Genomic DNA, 18,385 nt, shown 5'->3' with positions numbered 1-18,385 from the left:
GGAATACAACTCAGCCCTAAAAAGAAATAAAATAATGACATTTGCAGCAACCTGGATGTAATTGGACACCATTATTCTAAGTGAAGTAACTCAGAAATGGAAAACCAAACCTCACACGTTCTCACTCGTGAAACTGGGAGCTAAGCTATGAGGATGCAAAGGCATACGAATGATACACTGGACTTTATGGACTTAGGGAAAAGGGTGGGGCGGTGAGGGATAAAAGGCTACACACTGGGTACCGTGTACACTGCTTAGGTGACATGTGCACCAAAATCTCAGAAATCACCACTAAAGAACTTATTCATATAACCAAACACCACCTGCTCCCCAAAAACCTACTGAAATTAAAAAATAAAAAATAAAACAACTTAAAGGCCAGGCTCAGTGGCCTATGCCTGTAATTCCAGTACTTTGGAAGACTGAGGCAGGCAAATCACTTGAGGTCAGGAGTTTGAGACCAGCCTGAGCAACATGCTGAAACCCCATCTCTACAAAAAAAAAAAAAAAATTAGCTGGGCGTAGTGGCACATAACTGCAGTCCCAGCTACTTGGGAGGCTAAGGTGCGAGGACAGCTTGAGCTCTGGAGGTAGAGGTTTCAGTGAGCCAAGATTCCACTACAGCACTCCAATCTGGGTGACAGAGTAAGGTCCTGTCTCAAAACATAATAATAAAATAAAATAAAGAGTGTAACTGGGCTATGCGTGGTGGCTCACACGTGTAATCCCAGCGCTTTGGGAGGCCCAGGCGGGAACATCACCTGAGGTCAGCAGTCTGATCACCTGAGGTCACCAGTCTGGCCAACATGGTGAAACCCCATCTCTACTAAAAATAGAAAAATTAGCCGTGTGTGGTGGCATCCGCCTGTAATCCCAGCTATTTGGGAGACTGAGACATGAGAATCATTTGACCCCAGGAGGCAGAGGTTGCAGTGAGCCAACAGATGGGCAATAGCTCAAGACTCAGTCACACACACACACACACACACACACACACACACACACACACACACACAAGTGTAATGGGACTGTTTGTAACTCAAAGGATAAATGCTTGAGGGGATGGATACCCCATTCTTCATGATGTGCTTATTTCACACCACATGCCTATATCAACACATCTATGTACCCCCTGAATATACGTACCTCCACACCCACAAAAATTAAAAATTAAGCAATAAAACTTAAGAAAAAAAGAAGTCCAAGCAACTCTTCTGTAGGGGCCACACAGTGAGAGAGGCCCCAGAGGTTGAAAGGCCACATGGAGGAGAAATGAGATGCCCGAGCCAGCAGCCAGCACCAACACTAGGCACATGGGCAAGGCCATGCTAGACCTGCCAGGGTGGCCAGTCCTCCCGCTGAATGCAGCCCGTGCGTGAACCCATGAAACGGCAGTTGCTTGAAGCTGCTAAGGTTTGGGGTAGATTGCCACCCAGTGATTGGTAATCAATACAGTAGTCATGAATATTCATTGCAGAAAAGAAAGGAAGATGAAAGGGAGGAGAGAGAGAAGGGAAGGGGTGGAGGAGGACGTGCACTGCCTGGAAAAGCTGCGGCCGAAGAACAGCAGCCGGGGCTGCTCCTTAGTCCCAGCCTTGTATGTTACGCTGTGGTGTCTCAACTGCACCTCTGACCATCTCTGTGCTTCTGATTCCCCATTTGAAAATTGTGAGAAGGCCAGGCATAGTGGCTCATGCCTATAATCCCAGCACTTCTGGAGGCCAAGGCAGGTGGATCACCAGATCAGGAGTTCGAGACCAGCCTGGCCAAGATGGTGAAATCCCGTCTCTACTAAAACTATGAAAATTAGCCAGGCATGGTGGTGGGTACCTGTAATCCTGGCTAGTCGGGAGGCTGAGGCAGAAGAATCTCTTGAACCTGGGAGGCGGACGTTGCAGTGAGCTGAAATCACACCACTGCACTCTAGCCAGGGTGACAGAGCAAGACTCCGTCTAAGAAAAAGAAAATTGTGAGAAAAACAATCCGCAGACTCTGTCTCATGACAGAAGCTAAAGAAGTCTACTAAGTCCCTCTGGGTCACTCCCAGTGAGATGCCGCCTCCATATAAGAGGACCCTATTAGGGTCTTCAAACTCAAATGACACAGAAGCCATGCGGGTAATAAATATAAGAGAAGTGGGTTGTGCTGAAGATGGTTTTCTGCAAACTGTTCATTTTCCATTTCCCACTTTTTTTTTTTTTTGAGACAGTCTTTTTCTGTTGCCCAGGCTGGAGTGGGATGGCGCAATCTCGACTTACTGCAACTGCCATCTCCTGGGTTCAAGTGATTTTCCTACCTTAGAGCCTCCTAAGTAGCTGGGACTACAGGTGTGCACCACCATACCTGGCTAATTTTTGTATTTTTAATAGAGATGGGGTTTCACCATGTTGGCCAGACTGGTGTTGAACTACTGAACTCAGGTGATCCACACACCTCAGCCTCCCAAAGTGCTGGGATTACAGGTGCCAGCCACCGCGCCCAGCCAGTTTTCCACTTTTGACAGAGATTTCACTTATCTCTAGAAAAAATAGCAGTGTAAGTGGGGTCATAAAGAGCAGGTGACATTTGGCCTCCAGGTCAGGGAGACAACAGGGAGTGGTGGAGGCTGCAGCAAACAGGAAACCCCAGGCCCTATGCAAATGGGTGGCTGCTACTGGGCCCCAGCTTGTGCAGGCAGGGAGGTGCCAACCCTAATTTGTTCAAGACAAAGAGTGATCCAGATGTTTATGCAAATTGTCTTGATTTCAAAATGTTCAAAACTAGCCTGGTAAATTAAAAAACACTATGATGGCCAAATGTAACTGTCTGTAGGTTGAATGCGGCCTTCGAGCCTCTGGCCGATCTGTGTTTTTAAAACACAAACACATATGAAATGACCAGAACAGGCAAATTTATAGACAGAAAGGAGAGTCGTGGTGGTGGGGGAGGGGCAGTTGGGGAATGAGAGAGAACGGGGGCAGTGCTTCCTTTTGGGGTCAGAAAAATGTTCTAAAATTGGTTGTGGTTGATGGTTGTACAATTATGTGAATATCCCAAAAGCCATTCAATTATACACTTTAAACATGTGAATTGTATGTATGCAAATCGCATCTCAATAATGCTGCGTGCACAAGCGTGCACATACACAGACACACACACACCACTGAAGAATATTCTTAGAATAGCAAGGTCCATTCAGCCCAGGCAGAAAAAGCATCCCCATCTCTACGCACAGGACAAGGGACGAAATGAAGGTTGAAAGATCTTGGAAGCCAGGGAGCAAATGAAGTGATTCTCTGAGTAGCATTAGGTATGAATTGCAAACAGGAAGGAGCTGGCAGGTTAAACAATGACCCATTGCCCAGAAGAAACACGGGAACTCTTTCCTCTCAGGTCCTCAAGGCAGGACAGAGTTCCCGTCCTGGTCCCAAAAGGATCCTTGACCTTAAGGTCGGAATGTCCAGAAAGGACTGACTAGTCTGCTCTAAAATCACACAGACCCTGACTTCCAGGAAGGATAATTTGGCAACAGTAACCAACATTAAAAATGCATGTGCCAGGAAAAAAAAAAAAAAAAAAAAACCAGATTAAAAAAGAAAACACACACACATGAAAAACCACACATACACAGAGACACACAAAAGAACAAAAAAATAAAAATAAAACGCATGTGCTATGGCCACACTGCCCTAAACATACCTGATCTTGTCTAAAATGCAGGTGCCCCCAGATGCAGTAATACACCTCCTGGCTATTTATCCTACATATTTGTATAAATGCAAAATGATGTATGTGCAGAGATATTTATTGCAGGTACTTTGTGACAGCAAAAGATTCCACATGACTTAACTGTCTGTCAACAGAGGAATGTTTACCTAAAGTGTCATTCAGACAATAAATTTTTGTCTAACCACTGAAAATAATCAGGTAGCTCCTGTGTGTTCACACAGAAAGATCTCCAAGACATGAGTGAAAAAGGCATGAGGCCGGTGCAGTGGCTCACACCTGTAATCCCAGCACTTTGGGAGGCTGAGGCGGGCAGATCACTTGAGGTCAGGAGTTTGAGACCAGCCTGGCTAACACGGTGAAACCCTGCCTCTACTAAAAATACAAAAATTAGCTGGATGTGGTGGTGTGTACCTGTAATCTCTGCCACTCGGGAGGCTGAAGCATGAGAATCACTTGAACCTGCGAGGCGGAGGTTGCTGTGAGCCGAGATCTCGCCACTACACTCCAGCCTGGGAAACAGAGTGAAACTCCATTTCAAAAAAAAAAGGGAGTGGGGCCAGGCACACTGGCCTGACTCACTCCTGTAATCCCAGCATTCTGGGAGACTGAGGCAGGTGGATCACCTGAGGTCAGGAGTTTGAGACCAGCCTGGCCAATATGGTGAAAGCCCGTCTCTACTAAAAAAAATACCAATAAATAAATAAATAAATAAATAAATAGCCGGTCGTGGTGGCACATGCCTGTAATCCCAGATACTCAGGAGTCTGAGGCAGGAGGATCACTTGAACCATGGAGGCGAAGGTTGCAGTAAGCCGAGATTACGCCATTGCACTCCAGCCTGGGCAACAAAAATCGAAACTCTGTCTCAAAAAAAAAAGCGTGATGCAGAGACTGGAGGTGGCAGGAGGTAGGGACTTCCTTGTCCTACCTGCCCAGAAGAGGGACATGGGAAAAGAACAGCAGGGGGATCTGGGGAGGAGCACAGGGCTGAGGACTCGGGAGGCAGTGCTCCCGCATCCCTCCACGGCCACAGGGTCTTTTGGATTTGTAATATGTGCACACATTTTTAAATTTTTAGACAAAATTAAAAAAAAATAAAACCAGGTAAGCGTGGTGACTAAAACCTGTCATTCCAGCACTTTGGGAGACCGAGGTGGGAGGACTGCTTAACCAAGAGTTCGAGACCAGCTTGAGCAATACAGTGAAACCCTGTCTCTTGAATATATATACAGATAGATAGATACCAACTCCAATTTACTTTATTTTTTACTTTTTTTTTTTTTTGAGATGGGAGTCTCACTGTGTCGCCCAGGCTGGAGTGCAGTGGTGCCATCTTGGCTCACTGCAACCTCCACATTTCGGGTTCAAGCAATTCTCATGCCCCAGCCTCCCAAGTAGCTGGGACTATAGGCGCGCACTGCCACACCTGGCTTTTTTGAATTTCTTATAGAGACTGCCATGTTAGTCAGGCTGGTTTCAAACTCCTGGTCTCAAGTGATTGCCCACCTCAACCTCCCAAAGTGCTGGATTACAGGTGTGAGCCACCATGCCCAGCCAACGTGTCTTGTTTGTTTTTTGAGACGGAGTCTCGCTCTCTCTTACCCAGGCTGGAGTGTGGTGGTGCGCTCTCGGCTCAGGGCAACCTCTGCCTCCCAAGTTCGAACAATTCTCCTGCCTCAGCCTCCCAAGTAGCTGGGATTACAGGTGTCCACTGGCATGCCCAGCTAATTTTTGTTGTTTTTTTTTTTAAATAGAGATGGCATTTCGCCATGTTGGACAGGCTGATCTCGAACTACTGACCTCAAGTGATCTGCTCACTTCGGCCTCCCAGAATGCTGGGATTACAGGCATGAGGCAACATGCCTGGCCTAATATGTTTGTTTTAAGGCTTCTGTGTGATGCTGAGGATCAGCCAGATGGGGAACCTTCATCCAAGGCTCTAGGCAGACCTTCACCTAAAGCAAGGACATATGCTATAATAAGAGGTTGCCAGAGCCCTGAGGCAGGCTCCCTCCGCTGCTGGGAGGTCTTGTGGGTAGAAAGTCAGACACATGTAAGAGAGGCTGCCTCTCCCAGCACCTGCCTTGGCCCTGGCTCTTCATGCCCTGGAAGGTTCTGGTGCAGGGAGGCAGCCAGCTCAGTCCTTGTCCACCTGGATCGCATGGCAGCCGCCTCCGGTCTGCCTGCTGCCACTGTGGTCCCCCCAATACATTCTAGCACCGCAGCCACCAGTCTGTGAATCTTTTCATTTGTTATTATCGTTGAGACAGGGTCTTGCTCTGTCACCCAGGCTAGAGTGCAGGGGCGCTCAGAGCTCACTGCAGCCTCAAACTTTGGGGTTGAAGCGATCCTCTTATCTCAGCCTCCCAAAGTGCTGGGACTACAGGTGTGAGCTACTATGCCTAGCACAAGTCGATAAATCAGATCCTGTCCTTTATGCATGACCCTAGAACAGAATCCAGACTTCTCCCCTGGGGACCCGGGCCCTAGTGTGGCCCTGTCTACCTCCCCCGATGCTCGCTGTGGTCACTGAGGTCCCTCCACTCAGGCACCTTCCACTTCCTCTTCTTTCCCCTGTGGCCAGCCATCTGCTGGCAGCTCTTTTTTTTTTTTTTTTTTTTTTTTGAGACGGAGTTTCGCTCTTGTTACCCAGGCTGGAGTGCAATGGTGCGATCTCGGCTCACCGCAACCTCCGCCTCCTGGGTTCAGGCAATTCTCCTGCCTCAGCCTCCTGAGTAGCTGGGATTACAGGCACGCGCCACCATGCCCAGCTAATTTTTTGTGTTTTTAGTAGAGACGGGGTTTCACCATGTTGACCGGGATGGTCTCGATTTCTTGACCTCATGATCCACCCGCCTCGGCCTCCCAAAGTGCTGGGATTACAGGCTTGAGCCACCGCGCCCGGCCTGCTGCAGCTCTTCGATCTCTGGCCCTTTCCATCCTCCTTCCCCTCAGCCTGCATCACCCCTCAGGTGTCTCCTGCATGGTATTTATCACCACTTAGTCACTCTGTTGGTCACTAGTCTGCTCCTCGTCCTCCCTACCTGTCTTGCTGGTCTTACCCAGTGCCTGATGCAGTGTCTGGCACAATGCAGCTTTGCCATACAATTTAAGAAACTGGCCAGGTGCGGTGGCTCATGCCTGTGATCCCGGCACTTTGGGAGGCCGAGGTGGGCAGATTGCTTGAGCCCAGGAGTTCAAGACCAGCCTGGGCAACAGAGCAAGACCCCATCTCAAAAAACGTTTTAAGGAATAAATCTTGGAACTACATATTTGAGACGGTAGACCATGCCCTGGAGTACCACCCAAGAGACTTGTTTTTTTTTTTTTGGATGCAGTTTTACCCTCATTGCCCAGGCTGGAGTGCAATGGCGCGATCTCAGCACACGGCAACCTCCACCTCCCAGGTTTAAGCGATTCTCCTGCCTCAGCCTCCCAAGCAGCTGGGATTACAGGCACCTGCCAGCACACTCAACTAATTTTGTATTTTTAGTGGAGATGGGGGTTTCACCATGTTGGCCAGCCTGGTCTCAAACTCCTGACCTCAAGTGATCTACCTGCCTCAGCCTCCCAAAGTACGGAAATTACGGGCATGAGCCACCTTGCCCAGACCCCCACTGCAGACTTCTAATCCAGCACCCCAAATCTGAATGACCAAAGGGGACCAGCAGGTGACACAAGAATAGGACGCAAGCTAGGAATGTTCCCATAGGCACACTATGTTTGCGACTTGGACGTAATATTTTTAGCTTCTACAAAGAAAATGCCTCTCCCACATTTTTCTCGAAACTCAAGGCCACCTTTGGCTAACTTACATTTTTCTACTTTTTCCAGGTAGAGCTTGGAGAAATAGTTCCCTTTTCTCTCATCCTGACTAGAAAAATCAAAAGTTTACCAGGCACGGTGGCTCAAGCCTGTAATCCTAGCACTTTGGGAGGCCAAGGAAGGCAGATCACCTGAGGTCAGGGGTTCGAGACCAGCCTGGCCAACATGGCAAAACCCTGTCTCTACTGAAACAAAAATCAGTTAGGCATGGTGGCATGCGCGTGTAATCCCAGCTACTAGGGAGGCTGAAGCGGAAGAAGTGCCCGCACCTGGGAGGCGGAAGTTGCAGTGAGCAGAGATCGCACCACTGCACTCTGGTCTGGGCAACAGAGCGAGACTCTGTCTCAAAAAAACAAAACAAAACAAAAAGTGAGGGGGAAGTTCAGACCAGAAAGAGGGGTGGCAGGGGACCTGTTTGAACAGAAAACCCCAGGGGCCCTGGAAACAGTAACTCACCTGCCAACCCAGCTCAAGGCACCGCCCTTTCACAGCTCCTCCGTCTGGGGAAAGCAGCGTGAAGTCCAGGCAGAGCTTGTGCCCTCACTTGCCGCTTCTCCTGCTGCTTCACCCCCGACCCCCTCTTCTCTTTATCCCCCAAGAAGCCCCAGCTTCATGCCCAGAGCTTTTGTAAGAACTGTTCTCTCTGCCTGGGGTATTCTTCTCCTCAGCCAGCCAACTCCTATTCAGGCTCAGGGCTCATCCTAAGACAGTGCTGCTTCAGGGAAGACCTCCATGATTGCACCCACCCAGACAGTAACCTTCTGTTCACCCTCCTGAATCTGTGCAAACACAGGCGCCCTATCTCACATCTGCCCACGTTGCGTGCTTCACAGCATTCATTACAATTTAGAGGTCTTATTTGTTACGGTTTTCTTTTTTGAGATGGGTCTCACTCTGTCGCCCAGGCTGAAGAGCAGGGATGTGATCTCAGCTTACTGCAACCTCTACCTCCCAGAGCCCAGGCGATCTTCCCTCAGCCTCCCTAGTAGCTGGGACCACAGGCACACACCATCACCATGCTCAGCTAATTTTTGTAGACACAGGATTTTGCCATGTTGCCCAGGCTGGTCTCCAACTCCTGGGCACAAAGCATCTGCCCACCTCACCCCCCAAAAATGCTAGGATTATAGGTGTGAGCCACTGCATCTGGCCTTGTTACGTGTTTATTGTCTGGCCGTGCCATGGGGCAAGGGCCTTTCATGTCTCACTGCCTGTGGTGTCTCCAGCTCCAGGAGGGACTTGGAACATAGACAGGCGGAATGAAGCAGGCCCCACTTCATGGGAGGCCCAGGACTCCCCAGGGCTGGGGCTGACCGGACTGAGATTCCTACTGCTCTGTGGAAGAGGCCAAAGTGTCCCTGGGAGACAGGCTGGTAGGGTGGAAGCTGCTGTCCAAGCCTGTTCGCAAACCAGGTTCCCCTTTTCCTGCTCATCTGCCCCCCTGGAAACTGTTCCAGCTTGAGGATCTGCTAATGAATTAAGCTTTAAAAGAGGAGGCTGCACGCGGCTCTGCCCTGGCGCGGTTTCTGTCTCTTTTGGTAAATAAACTTCAGCAAGCGCGTTAAGTGGGTTATTGCTGCACGGAGCTACAGGGAGTTGGGGCTCTTTATTACACGTCCCTTACAAATGAGCATTAGCAAATCCGTGACTGAGCTAAAGAGAGCCCTGAGTGAGAAAATGAAATTAATACACGCAGTTTCTCCTAAAGACTATTCCTAATAGAGACAAAATGAAGCTGGGACTTAGCCACCGGGCACAATGACATCTTGCTGCCGAGAGTAAGGGAGAGAAGAAACAAAAAACGCACTCAGGATGCTAAAGACAGTGAAAAGTCACAGACAACCTGTCTGTCCCTGAGTCCTTGGGATGCCAGACCAAAGTGTGCCTGGGGAGCGCTGAGCCTTCCCCAGGACCCTGCCTGGCAAAACGCAGCAGCCCTGAACCATTGATGAAGGATTCGTCAGTTACACTACATCCACAGGACCTCCTTTAGCCTGTGAGAGCCTCCATATGCTGAGCCATAAAATTGACATAACACCTATCCCAGTCAGTGGGTCACTGCCATGACAATGACATAAGCCATGAACAGAGTTTGGCAAACTGGTGCCACACAGTATGTGCTCAGGAATGGGTACAATTACCATTTCATCGTGGACACTAGGAAGTCAGAGAGTCACGGAGACCCAGGCTCTAGGACGTGGAAGCCACACATCTCATGGGACTACTGAACACTTCGAATGTGGCCAGTCCAAGTTGAGATAGACTGAAAGGTCAGTGTCAAAAGCCTGATTTGGAAAACGCAGGACAAAGAACAGAATATGAAATTTCATTAACTTTTTTCTATTGATCACATGTTGAAATATTTTGGATATACTTTTTATTTTTATTTTTTATTAACTAGAGACGGGCCTCACTATGTTGCCCAGGTTGGTCTGGAACTCCTTGAGCTCAAGCAATCCTCCAGCTTTGGCCTCCTAAAGCACTGGGACTACAGGTGTGAGTCACTGCACCTGGCCCAGATATACTTTTTTTTTTTTTTTTTTTGAGACGGAGTTTCGCTCTTGTTACCCAGGCTGGAGTGCAATGGCGTGATCTCGGCCCACCGCAACCTCCGCCTCCTGGGCTCAGGCAATTCTCCTGCCTCAGCCTCCCGAGAAGCTGGGATTACAGGCACGTGCCACCATGCCCAGCTAATTTTTTGTATTTTTAGTAGAGACGGGGTTTCACCATGTTGACCAGGATGGTCTCGATCTCTTGATCTCGTGATCCACCCGCCTCGGCCTCCCAAAGTGCTGAGATTACAGGCGTGAGCCACCGCGCCCAGCTCAGATATACTATTATCTTAAATATATTGAAATTAATTTACTGTTTCTTTTTTTCCTCTCTCTTCTGGGTTTTCTTTGTTGTTTGGTTTGGTTTTTTGAGACAGAGTCTCACTCTATCCCCCAGGCTGGAATGCAATGGCGTGATATCAGCTCACTGCAGCCTCTGCCACCTAGGTTCAAGCGGTTCTCGTGCCTCAGCCTCCTGAGTAGCTGGGGTTACAGGCATGCATCACCACGCCTGGTTAATTGTTTTTTTCAGCAGAGACGGGGTTCCACCATGTTGGCCAGGTTGATCTCAACCTCCTGGCCTCAAGTGATCTGCCCGTGTTGGCCTCCCAAAGTGCTGGGATTATAGGCGTGAGCCGTGGTGCCTGGCCACCGGTTTTTCATGTAGTTCCTAGAACACTAAAAATTACATAGGTGGCTCACATTTGTAGCTCCAATTATATTTCTATCAGACAGTGTTTATGGAAACATATTCACATTATTTTTAATGTTTAAATTGTTTTTAATTTTTATCTTTGAACATTTTTTGTAGAGACACGGGTTTCCCTGCATTGCCCAGAACGGTCTTGAACTCCCGGTCTCAAGTGATCCTGCCACCTTAGCTTCCCAAGTCGCTGGAATTACAGGCATAAGCCACTGTGCCCTGCCTCCATGTTGCTTTTTAAATTGAGATAAAATTCACAAACCACAAAACTCATCCCTTTAAAGTGTACGATTCAGCAATTTTCAGTATATTCAAAAATTTGTGCAACCATCACAACTATCTAACATCCAGAACATGTTCATCACACCAAAACGAAGCCCCATACCTTCCCACTGCTGTCCCCACCCGTCTATCTGCCCATGCGATTGAGTAAAGAAAAAAAAGCAAGTTGCAGGACAGTATTACAGCAGCAAGGTTTTCTTTAAAACTCATATAGGCCGTTAGCTCAGTGACTTCCAGATAAAAGAAAAAAAAAAAAAAAACTAATATAGGCCAGGAGAGGTGGCTCACCTCTGCAATCCCAGCACCGTGGGAGGCTGAGGTGGGCAGATCACCTGAGGTCAGGAGTTCTAGACCAGCCTGATCAACATGGAGAAACCCCACCTCTACTAAAAATACAAAAATTAGCCAGGTGTGGTGGTGCATGCCTGTAATCCCAGCTACCCGGGAGGCTGAGGCAGGGGAATCACTTGAACCCGGGAGGCAGAGGTTGCAACGAGGTGAGACTGCACCATTGCACTCCAGCCTGAGCAACAACAGTGAAACCTCCATCTCAAAAAAAAAAAAAAGATAATAATAAAACTAGCATAAATCAGCTAGCCACAATGGTACAAGCCTGTAAGCCCAGCACTTTGGGAGGCTGAGGCTGGAGGATCGCTTGGTCCCAGTAGTTCAAGACCAGCCTGGGCAACATAAAGACCTTGTCTCTACAAAAGAACTTTGTTTAAAAAGTTAACCTGACGTGGTGGTGTGCCTGTGGTCCTGGTAATGTGGGAGGCTGAGGTGGGAGGATCGTGTGAGCCCAGGAAGTTGAGGCTGCACTGAGGTTTGATTGTGTCACTGCACTCCAGCCTGGGTGACAAAGTGAAACCCTGTCTCAAAAAAAAAAAAAAAAAAAAACGCTAAAAACCTAAAAACTGTTCTGTCCAAAATTGGTTAAAAAAAAAAAAAAGAAAAAAACAAATATATATATGTAATAAATATATATATGGAAAGATAGATTTTACGCATTTTTTTGAGAGAGTTTCATTCGTTGCCCAGGCTGGAGTGCAATGGTAGTCTCAGCTCAAGCAACCTCTGCCTCCTGGTTCAAGCAATTCTCCTGATTCAGCCTCCCAAGTAGCTGGGACTACATGCCCAGCTAATTTTTAAAAATATTTATTAGAGACAGGGTTTCACCATGTTGATTAGACTGATCTCGAACTCTTGATCTCGTGATCCGCCAGTCTCGGCCTCCCAATAGTGCTGGGATTACAGGCGTGAGCTACCACACCTGGCGAGACAGATTTTTAAAAAAGAGTCTCACTCTGTCGCCCAGGCTGGAGTGCAGTGGCATGATCAAGGCTCACTACTGCCTCAACCTTCCCCTGTCCACTATCCCCATCCCCATTCCCACCTCAAGCATCCTCCCGCCTCAGCCTCCCAGAATGCTGAGACCACTGGCATGAGCCAATACTTTGCCTAGACATATACAGATATACACAAATCTACATCTGTAGTGCCGTTTTTGTTGTTGTTGTTGTTTTGTTTTGTTTTTTTAAACGAAGTCTCTCTCTGTCACCCAGGCTGGAGTGCAGTGGCACGATCTCGGCTCATTGCAACCTCTGCCTTCTGAGTTCAAGAGATTCTCCTGCCTCAGCCTCCCGAGTAGCTGGGACTGTAAGCGCCTGCCACCACGCCCGGCTAATTTTTTTTTTTTTTTTTTGTAGTTTTAGTAGGGATGGAGTTTCACCGTGTTAGCCAAGATGCTCTTGATCTCCGGACCTCGTGATCCGCCCGCCTCGGCCTCCCAAAGTGCTAGGGTTACAGGCGTGAGCCACCTCGCCTGGCCCTGTAAATGCACTTTAAATGTCCAGAATGATTTACACCAAACCGCTAATGCCGGTTTTCTAAGAAAACCAGAATTAGGATGCGAGAGAAAAGAGAGAGGGGTGCACAGCCTCTATTTTAAATACTCGAACTGCTTTTGTGGTTTAAAAAGAAAATGGGTTGAATTTCTGGTCGTAAATACAACTCCTAGTGAACTCGGGTAAATAACTTTCTCACAGCACCGCGACAGATGCCTTCAGCCGGAAGGTGGAGGGTCTCGTTTTGGATCTGCTTTTCATTTGGTGCTTTTAAAATAGAAAGCGCAGACAGGCGTGGTGTTTTCGCTCCGAGCTGCAGCAGCGCAGCACGGCCTCGGGGCTCCCGCACAGCCGCAGGCTGCGGCGCCGCTCGACCTGGGCACCGCTCGGGGACAGCCAGGGCAGGGGCGGTCCCGGGGTCCCCCTCCCCCAGGGCTGGCCTGGAGAAGGGCGGCGTCTCGGGACCCAGCGGATGCTGGGGGACCTGGGTGGGGAGGGAAGGCGAGCCTGGGCCTCCGGGGCCCGGTGTCGCCCGGAGGAGGGAGCAGGGACGACCCGCTGCGCATCTCTGGGTGGCGCCCCGCAGCCACCCTCCAGGAAAGGGGAATCCCCGGGACCCCCAACTCCGAGAGCGAAAGGATGCTCCGGCGAAGCCGAGGGTCCCCATTCGGAGCCCGGACCCCCCACCGCGAGACCCCTCTCCTGCAACTCCACAGCCCCGTCCCCTACCTCGGCCCCAGGCTCGGGGGTCAGGAAGAGCGCGAGCTCGCGCGCTCCGCTGCGCATGGGCTCCGGCCGGTCGCCGTCCACGAGGAGCATCAGGAGGGCGGCGGGGTCCAGCTGGCGGAGGCTGCCTGGGAGCCCGTAGTTGCGCCCGGGCCTCAGAGCCCCGCCCCCGGCCCGCTGCATGCCCCGCGGCCCGCCTGGCGGAGGAGGGGCAGGTGCGCTCACCGCGGCGGCGGCTCGCGGCTCCAGGAGCGCCGGGCCGAGCGGGCAGCGCCACCCAGTGGCGAGAGCCGCGCGCTGCGCCCGCCCCCGCAGCACCTGGGCATCAGGGCTTTGCAAACTCGCTTGCAGATGGCAGTCACCTGGAGCTCCTTCAGAATTTCCCAAGCCCGGACCACACAGTCACTGGGTTGGGACTTGGGCATCAGGATCTTTTGATGTTTGCTAGGTGGTTCCAACCAAATTGTTGAACCAAAGCTAAATTTGAGAACTACTGGGGTAAGCCACCCCTCCCCATCGGAATCCCGGTAGAGCACGAGCTCCCGGCCCCCGCCGACAATAGAATCCCCGGGGAGCTTTTAAAAGCCCGGGAGCCACGCCTCGAGCCACGCCGAATAAGTCAGAATCCTTCGGGGTGGGGCTTGGGCATCAGTAGTTTCTAAAGCTCCCCAGGTGATTCCAACGGGCGTCGGGGTTAGAGAGGCGCTATCTTAGAGGAAGCCCAAAGCTGCTCCCCGCCTCCCCCGCGGCCGGTTCCCATCCTACTAGAGCATGTGGTTTGCAGCGCGCGGAGGGTCCTAGAAGGTAGGGCAGCCCGAGTGTAGTGATCCTCGTCTTCCTCCTAGGGGCAGCTTTTAAAATAAGCTTCACCAGGAAACGATTGAGCACACTAAATTTGACAACTGCCCCCCACGCCCTCCACGCCCTCGGAGGCTGGCCTAGACCCTTTACAGGCCCTAGGGCTGAAGAGAGAGAGGCGCACCCCTTCTCCCACCCCAGCAGTGCTAATGAGGAAAGTACTAAAAGGCAAACAGGCATAAGAAAAATCTAGAGTTTTGATTTTTGTTTGATAATATTTATTTATTTATTTATTTGGAGACAGTCTCACTCTGTCGCCCAGACTAGAGTGCAGTGGTGCGATTTCAGCTCACTGCAACCTCCACCTCCCGAGTTCAAGCAATTATCTCCCTGCTCAGCCTCCCGAGTAGCTGCGATTACAGGTGCCAGTCACCACACGTGGCTAACTTTTGTATTTTTTTAGTAGAGATGGGTTTTCGCCATGTTGGCCAGGCTGGTCTCGAACTCCTAACTTCAAGTGATCCACCCGCCTCAGCCTCCCAAAGTGCTGAGATTACAGGCGTGAGCCGCTTCACCCGGCCTGATGACTTTTCTTTAAATGTTAAATTGGCTTTAAAAAAAAATGATTGCCTGGCAAGGTGGCTCACGCCTGTAATCCCAGCACTTTGGGAGGCCGATGTGGGTGGATCACGAGGTCAGGAGTTTGAGACCAGCCTGACAAACATGGTGAAACCCTGTCTCTACTTACAAAAAAATAAAAAAACTTAGCCTGGCGTGGTGACATGCGCCTGTAAATCCCAACTGTTCAGGAGGGTGGAGCAGGAGAATCACTTGAACCTGGGAGGCAGAGGGAGGCAGAGGTTGCAGTGAGTGCAGATTTTGCCACTGCACTCCAGCTTGGGCGACAGAGCGAGACTCCGTCTCAAAAAAAAAGGGGGGGGGGGTTGAAGCTGAGCTGCCTGGGCAACGTAAGGAGACTCCATCTCTCAAATAATAATAATAAAAGAAAAAAAATAAAATTGCAGAGTGTGGTGGTGCACAACTGTAGTCCTAGCTACTAGGGAGGCAGATGCAGGAGGATTGTTTGAGGCCAGGAGTTGAGGCTGCAGTGCGCTATGATCGCACCACTGCACTCCAGCCTACCTGACACAGTGAACAAGAACACACCCTGTCTCTCTCTTTTTTTTTTTTTTTTTTTAATTGAGATGGAGTCTCACTCTTGTTGCCCAGGCAGAAGTGCAGTGGCGCAATCTCGGCTCACCACAACCACCTCCGCCTCCCAGGTTCAAGTGATTCTCCTGCCTCAGCCTCCCCAGTAGCTTGGATTAAGGCATGCACCACCACACCAGGCTAATTTTGTATTTTTTGAAGAGATGGGGTTTCTCCATGTTGGTCAGGCTGGTCTTGAACTCCTGACCTCAGGCGATCCGCCCATCTCAGCCTCCCAAAGTGCTGGGATTACAGGTGTGAGCCACCATGCTCGACCGGTTTTTTTTTTTAAAGGGGGGCTGGTATCAAGGGTGCAAATAAACAAACAGGCCATCTCACACCTTCCTCTCCGTTAAATCTGAAATGATATTGTAGTTGGCAACCCTAGGTGGGGCCTAAACAACACACATTTGATCTGTCTTTTGTGTCCATCACTGCACAATTCCCACTTCCAACTCTGCCCACTGTTAATTTCTCCCTATCCAAATGCCCAGGCCTTCAGACCAAAGTCATTTTCTGGAAAATTCTTGGCAGAGACTTGGGCCTCAAGTATTTGTGCTTAAGGGTTTTATAGGAACTCACTGAGCCCACACTTGACCATTCGTCACTGCGGTGATTTCCCTGATGCTCCAAGCCCTCCTCGACATCCCCTAGGAGCCAGTTTCAGACCTGTGCCCATGCCCGCTGCTGGGTGGCATCCCCCACAAAGAGCCCCGGACTGGCCTCATATTGGCCAATTGACCTGAGCACAGCAAACTTCTCCTGGCAGTTAAATCTCAGAAACATAAAGCTAAGGGGAAAAAAAGCAGAAGACTCTGCAGGGCACTGTGCCATTAGCACAGTTTTGAAACCATGCAGAACCACACTGTATATTGTTTATGGACACCGACAGATGGAGCAAAGTACAAAGCTGTGCATGCGAACGAGGCACCCGTGTTCCCACAGTGGCTCCTTTAGGGTGGGGGAGAAGAAACTGGGGAGGGGTATGAGAGGGATTTCTTTTTCTTTTTCTTTTTTGAGACAGAGTCTTGTGGTGTTGCCCAGGCTGGAGTGCAGTGGCACAATCTTAATTCACTGCAACCTCCGCCTCCCGGGTTCAAGCAATTCTCCTGCCTCAGCCTCCTGAGTAGCCAGGACTACAGAAGCAAGCACCACCAAGCCCGGCTAAGTTTCGTATTTTTAGTAGAGACGGGTTTCGAGCTAGTCTCGAACTCCTGGTTTCCAGTGACCCACCAGCCTTGGCATCCCAGAGTGCTGGGATTACAGGTGTGAGCCACCACACCTGGCCCAAGAGGGATTTAATTTTTCTTTTTTTTTTTGAGACCAAGTCTCTATCACCCAGGCTGGTGTGCAGTGATACCGTCTTAGCTCACTGCAACCTCTACCTTTCAGGCTCAAGTGATCCTCCTGCCTCAGCCTCCCAAGTAGCTGGGATTATAGGCGCGTGTTACCACTCCTAATTTTTGTAATTTTAGGAGAGATGGGGTTTTGCCATGTTGGCCAGGTTGGTCTTGAACTCCTGACCTCGTGTTTGGCTGAGAGGGATTTCAATATTTGGAATGTTTTACTTCTTTGGCTGATGTTTGTAACAATATCAAAACTGTGTGAATGTCTAAAATGACTCATTAAAAAAAAAAAAAAAAAAAAAAAAGCCAGTTTAGCATTGTGGCTCACGCCTGTATCCCAGCACTTTGGGAGTGGGAGGCTGAGGCGGGCAGATCACTTGAGGCCAGGAGTTTGATACCAGCCTCGCCAACGTGGTGAAACCCCTGTATCTACAAAAAATACGAAGCTTAGCCAGGAGTGGTGGTACATGCCTGTGGTCCCGGCTACTTGGGAGGCTAAGGTGGGAGGACTGCTTGAGCCCAGAGGTCGAGGCTGCAGTGAGCCAGGAGCAATCCTTCACTGTAGCCTGGGTGACAGAGCCAGACCCTGTCTCAAAAAAAAAAAAAAAAAAAAAAGAAGGCCGGGCGCGGTGGCTCACGCCTGTAATCCCAGCACTTTGGGAGGCGGAGGCGGGTGGATCACGAGGTCGAGAGATCGAGACCATCCTGGTCAACATGGTGAAACCCTGTCTCTACTAAAAATACAAAAAATTAGCTGGGCATGGTGGCACGTGCCTGTAATCCCAGCTACTCAGGAAGCTGAGGCAGGAGAATTGCCTGAACCCCGGAGGCGGAGGTTGCGGTGAGCCGAGATCGCGCCATTGCACTCCAGCCTGGGTAACCAGAGCAAAACTCCGCCTCAAAAAAAAAAAAAAGAAAGAAAGAAAAAAGAGAAAGAAAAGAAAAAGGAAAAACAAAATTGCATATATATATATATATACATATATATATACACACACATAAAACCCGGGATATTAGCTAAAAGCGTTAATTGCCCGAATCCTCTTCCCTGGGGACAGGAGGTCTGGGGAAGGGGTCTCTGTGACCCTCACCAATGTCCAGGTTGGCGGGTTGACAATCATTTTCTTTCTAGCCTTTTTTCCTCAATGTGTGATTGTACCTTAAAAATATTTTGCTAAACATACGGATGCCCAGAAGCCCACCCCGGGCGTTCTGAATCAGGCCGTGTGGTGACGGGGGCGCTGGGCCCCCCGCGCTTCCCAAGCTGGGCATCGATTCCACTGCGCGCTGAGGTCTGAGAGTCACCCCCACCCGGGGGCTCCGCCGCGCTGCCCGCGTTAGTCGGGGACCCCGTGGGAGGCCAAGTAATGACTTCACACAAAGCGCGTGGAG

At 50.0% G+C, this 18,385-nt stretch overlaps 1 protein-coding gene across 4 annotated transcripts in view; it reads right to left on the bottom strand.

Moving 5' to 3' along the window:
- Positions 1–13,923, bottom strand: part of BCAS4 (breast carcinoma amplified sequence 4) — an 88,552-nt gene extending 74,629 nt beyond the window's left edge. For all 4 annotated transcript variants that reach the window (XM_003932574.3, XM_010343121.3, XM_074406658.1 and 1 more), the window contains exon 1: positions 13,644–13,923. In XM_003932574.3, the coding sequence (XP_003932623.1) occupies positions 13,644–13,823 (180 nt within the window). In that variant the 5' untranslated portion in view covers positions 13,824–13,923. The remainder of the gene's footprint in view (positions 1–13,643) is intronic.
- Between the last annotated feature and the right edge of the window lie 4,462 nt (positions 13,924–18,385).

Source organism: Saimiri boliviensis, chromosome 9, assembly GCF_048565385.1.
Source record: "Saimiri boliviensis isolate mSaiBol1 chromosome 9, mSaiBol1.pri, whole genome shotgun sequence".
NCBI classification, from domain to species: Eukaryota; Metazoa; Chordata; class Mammalia; order Primates; family Cebidae; genus Saimiri; species Saimiri boliviensis.
This window is presented reverse-complemented; position numbering and strand designations above follow the sequence as displayed.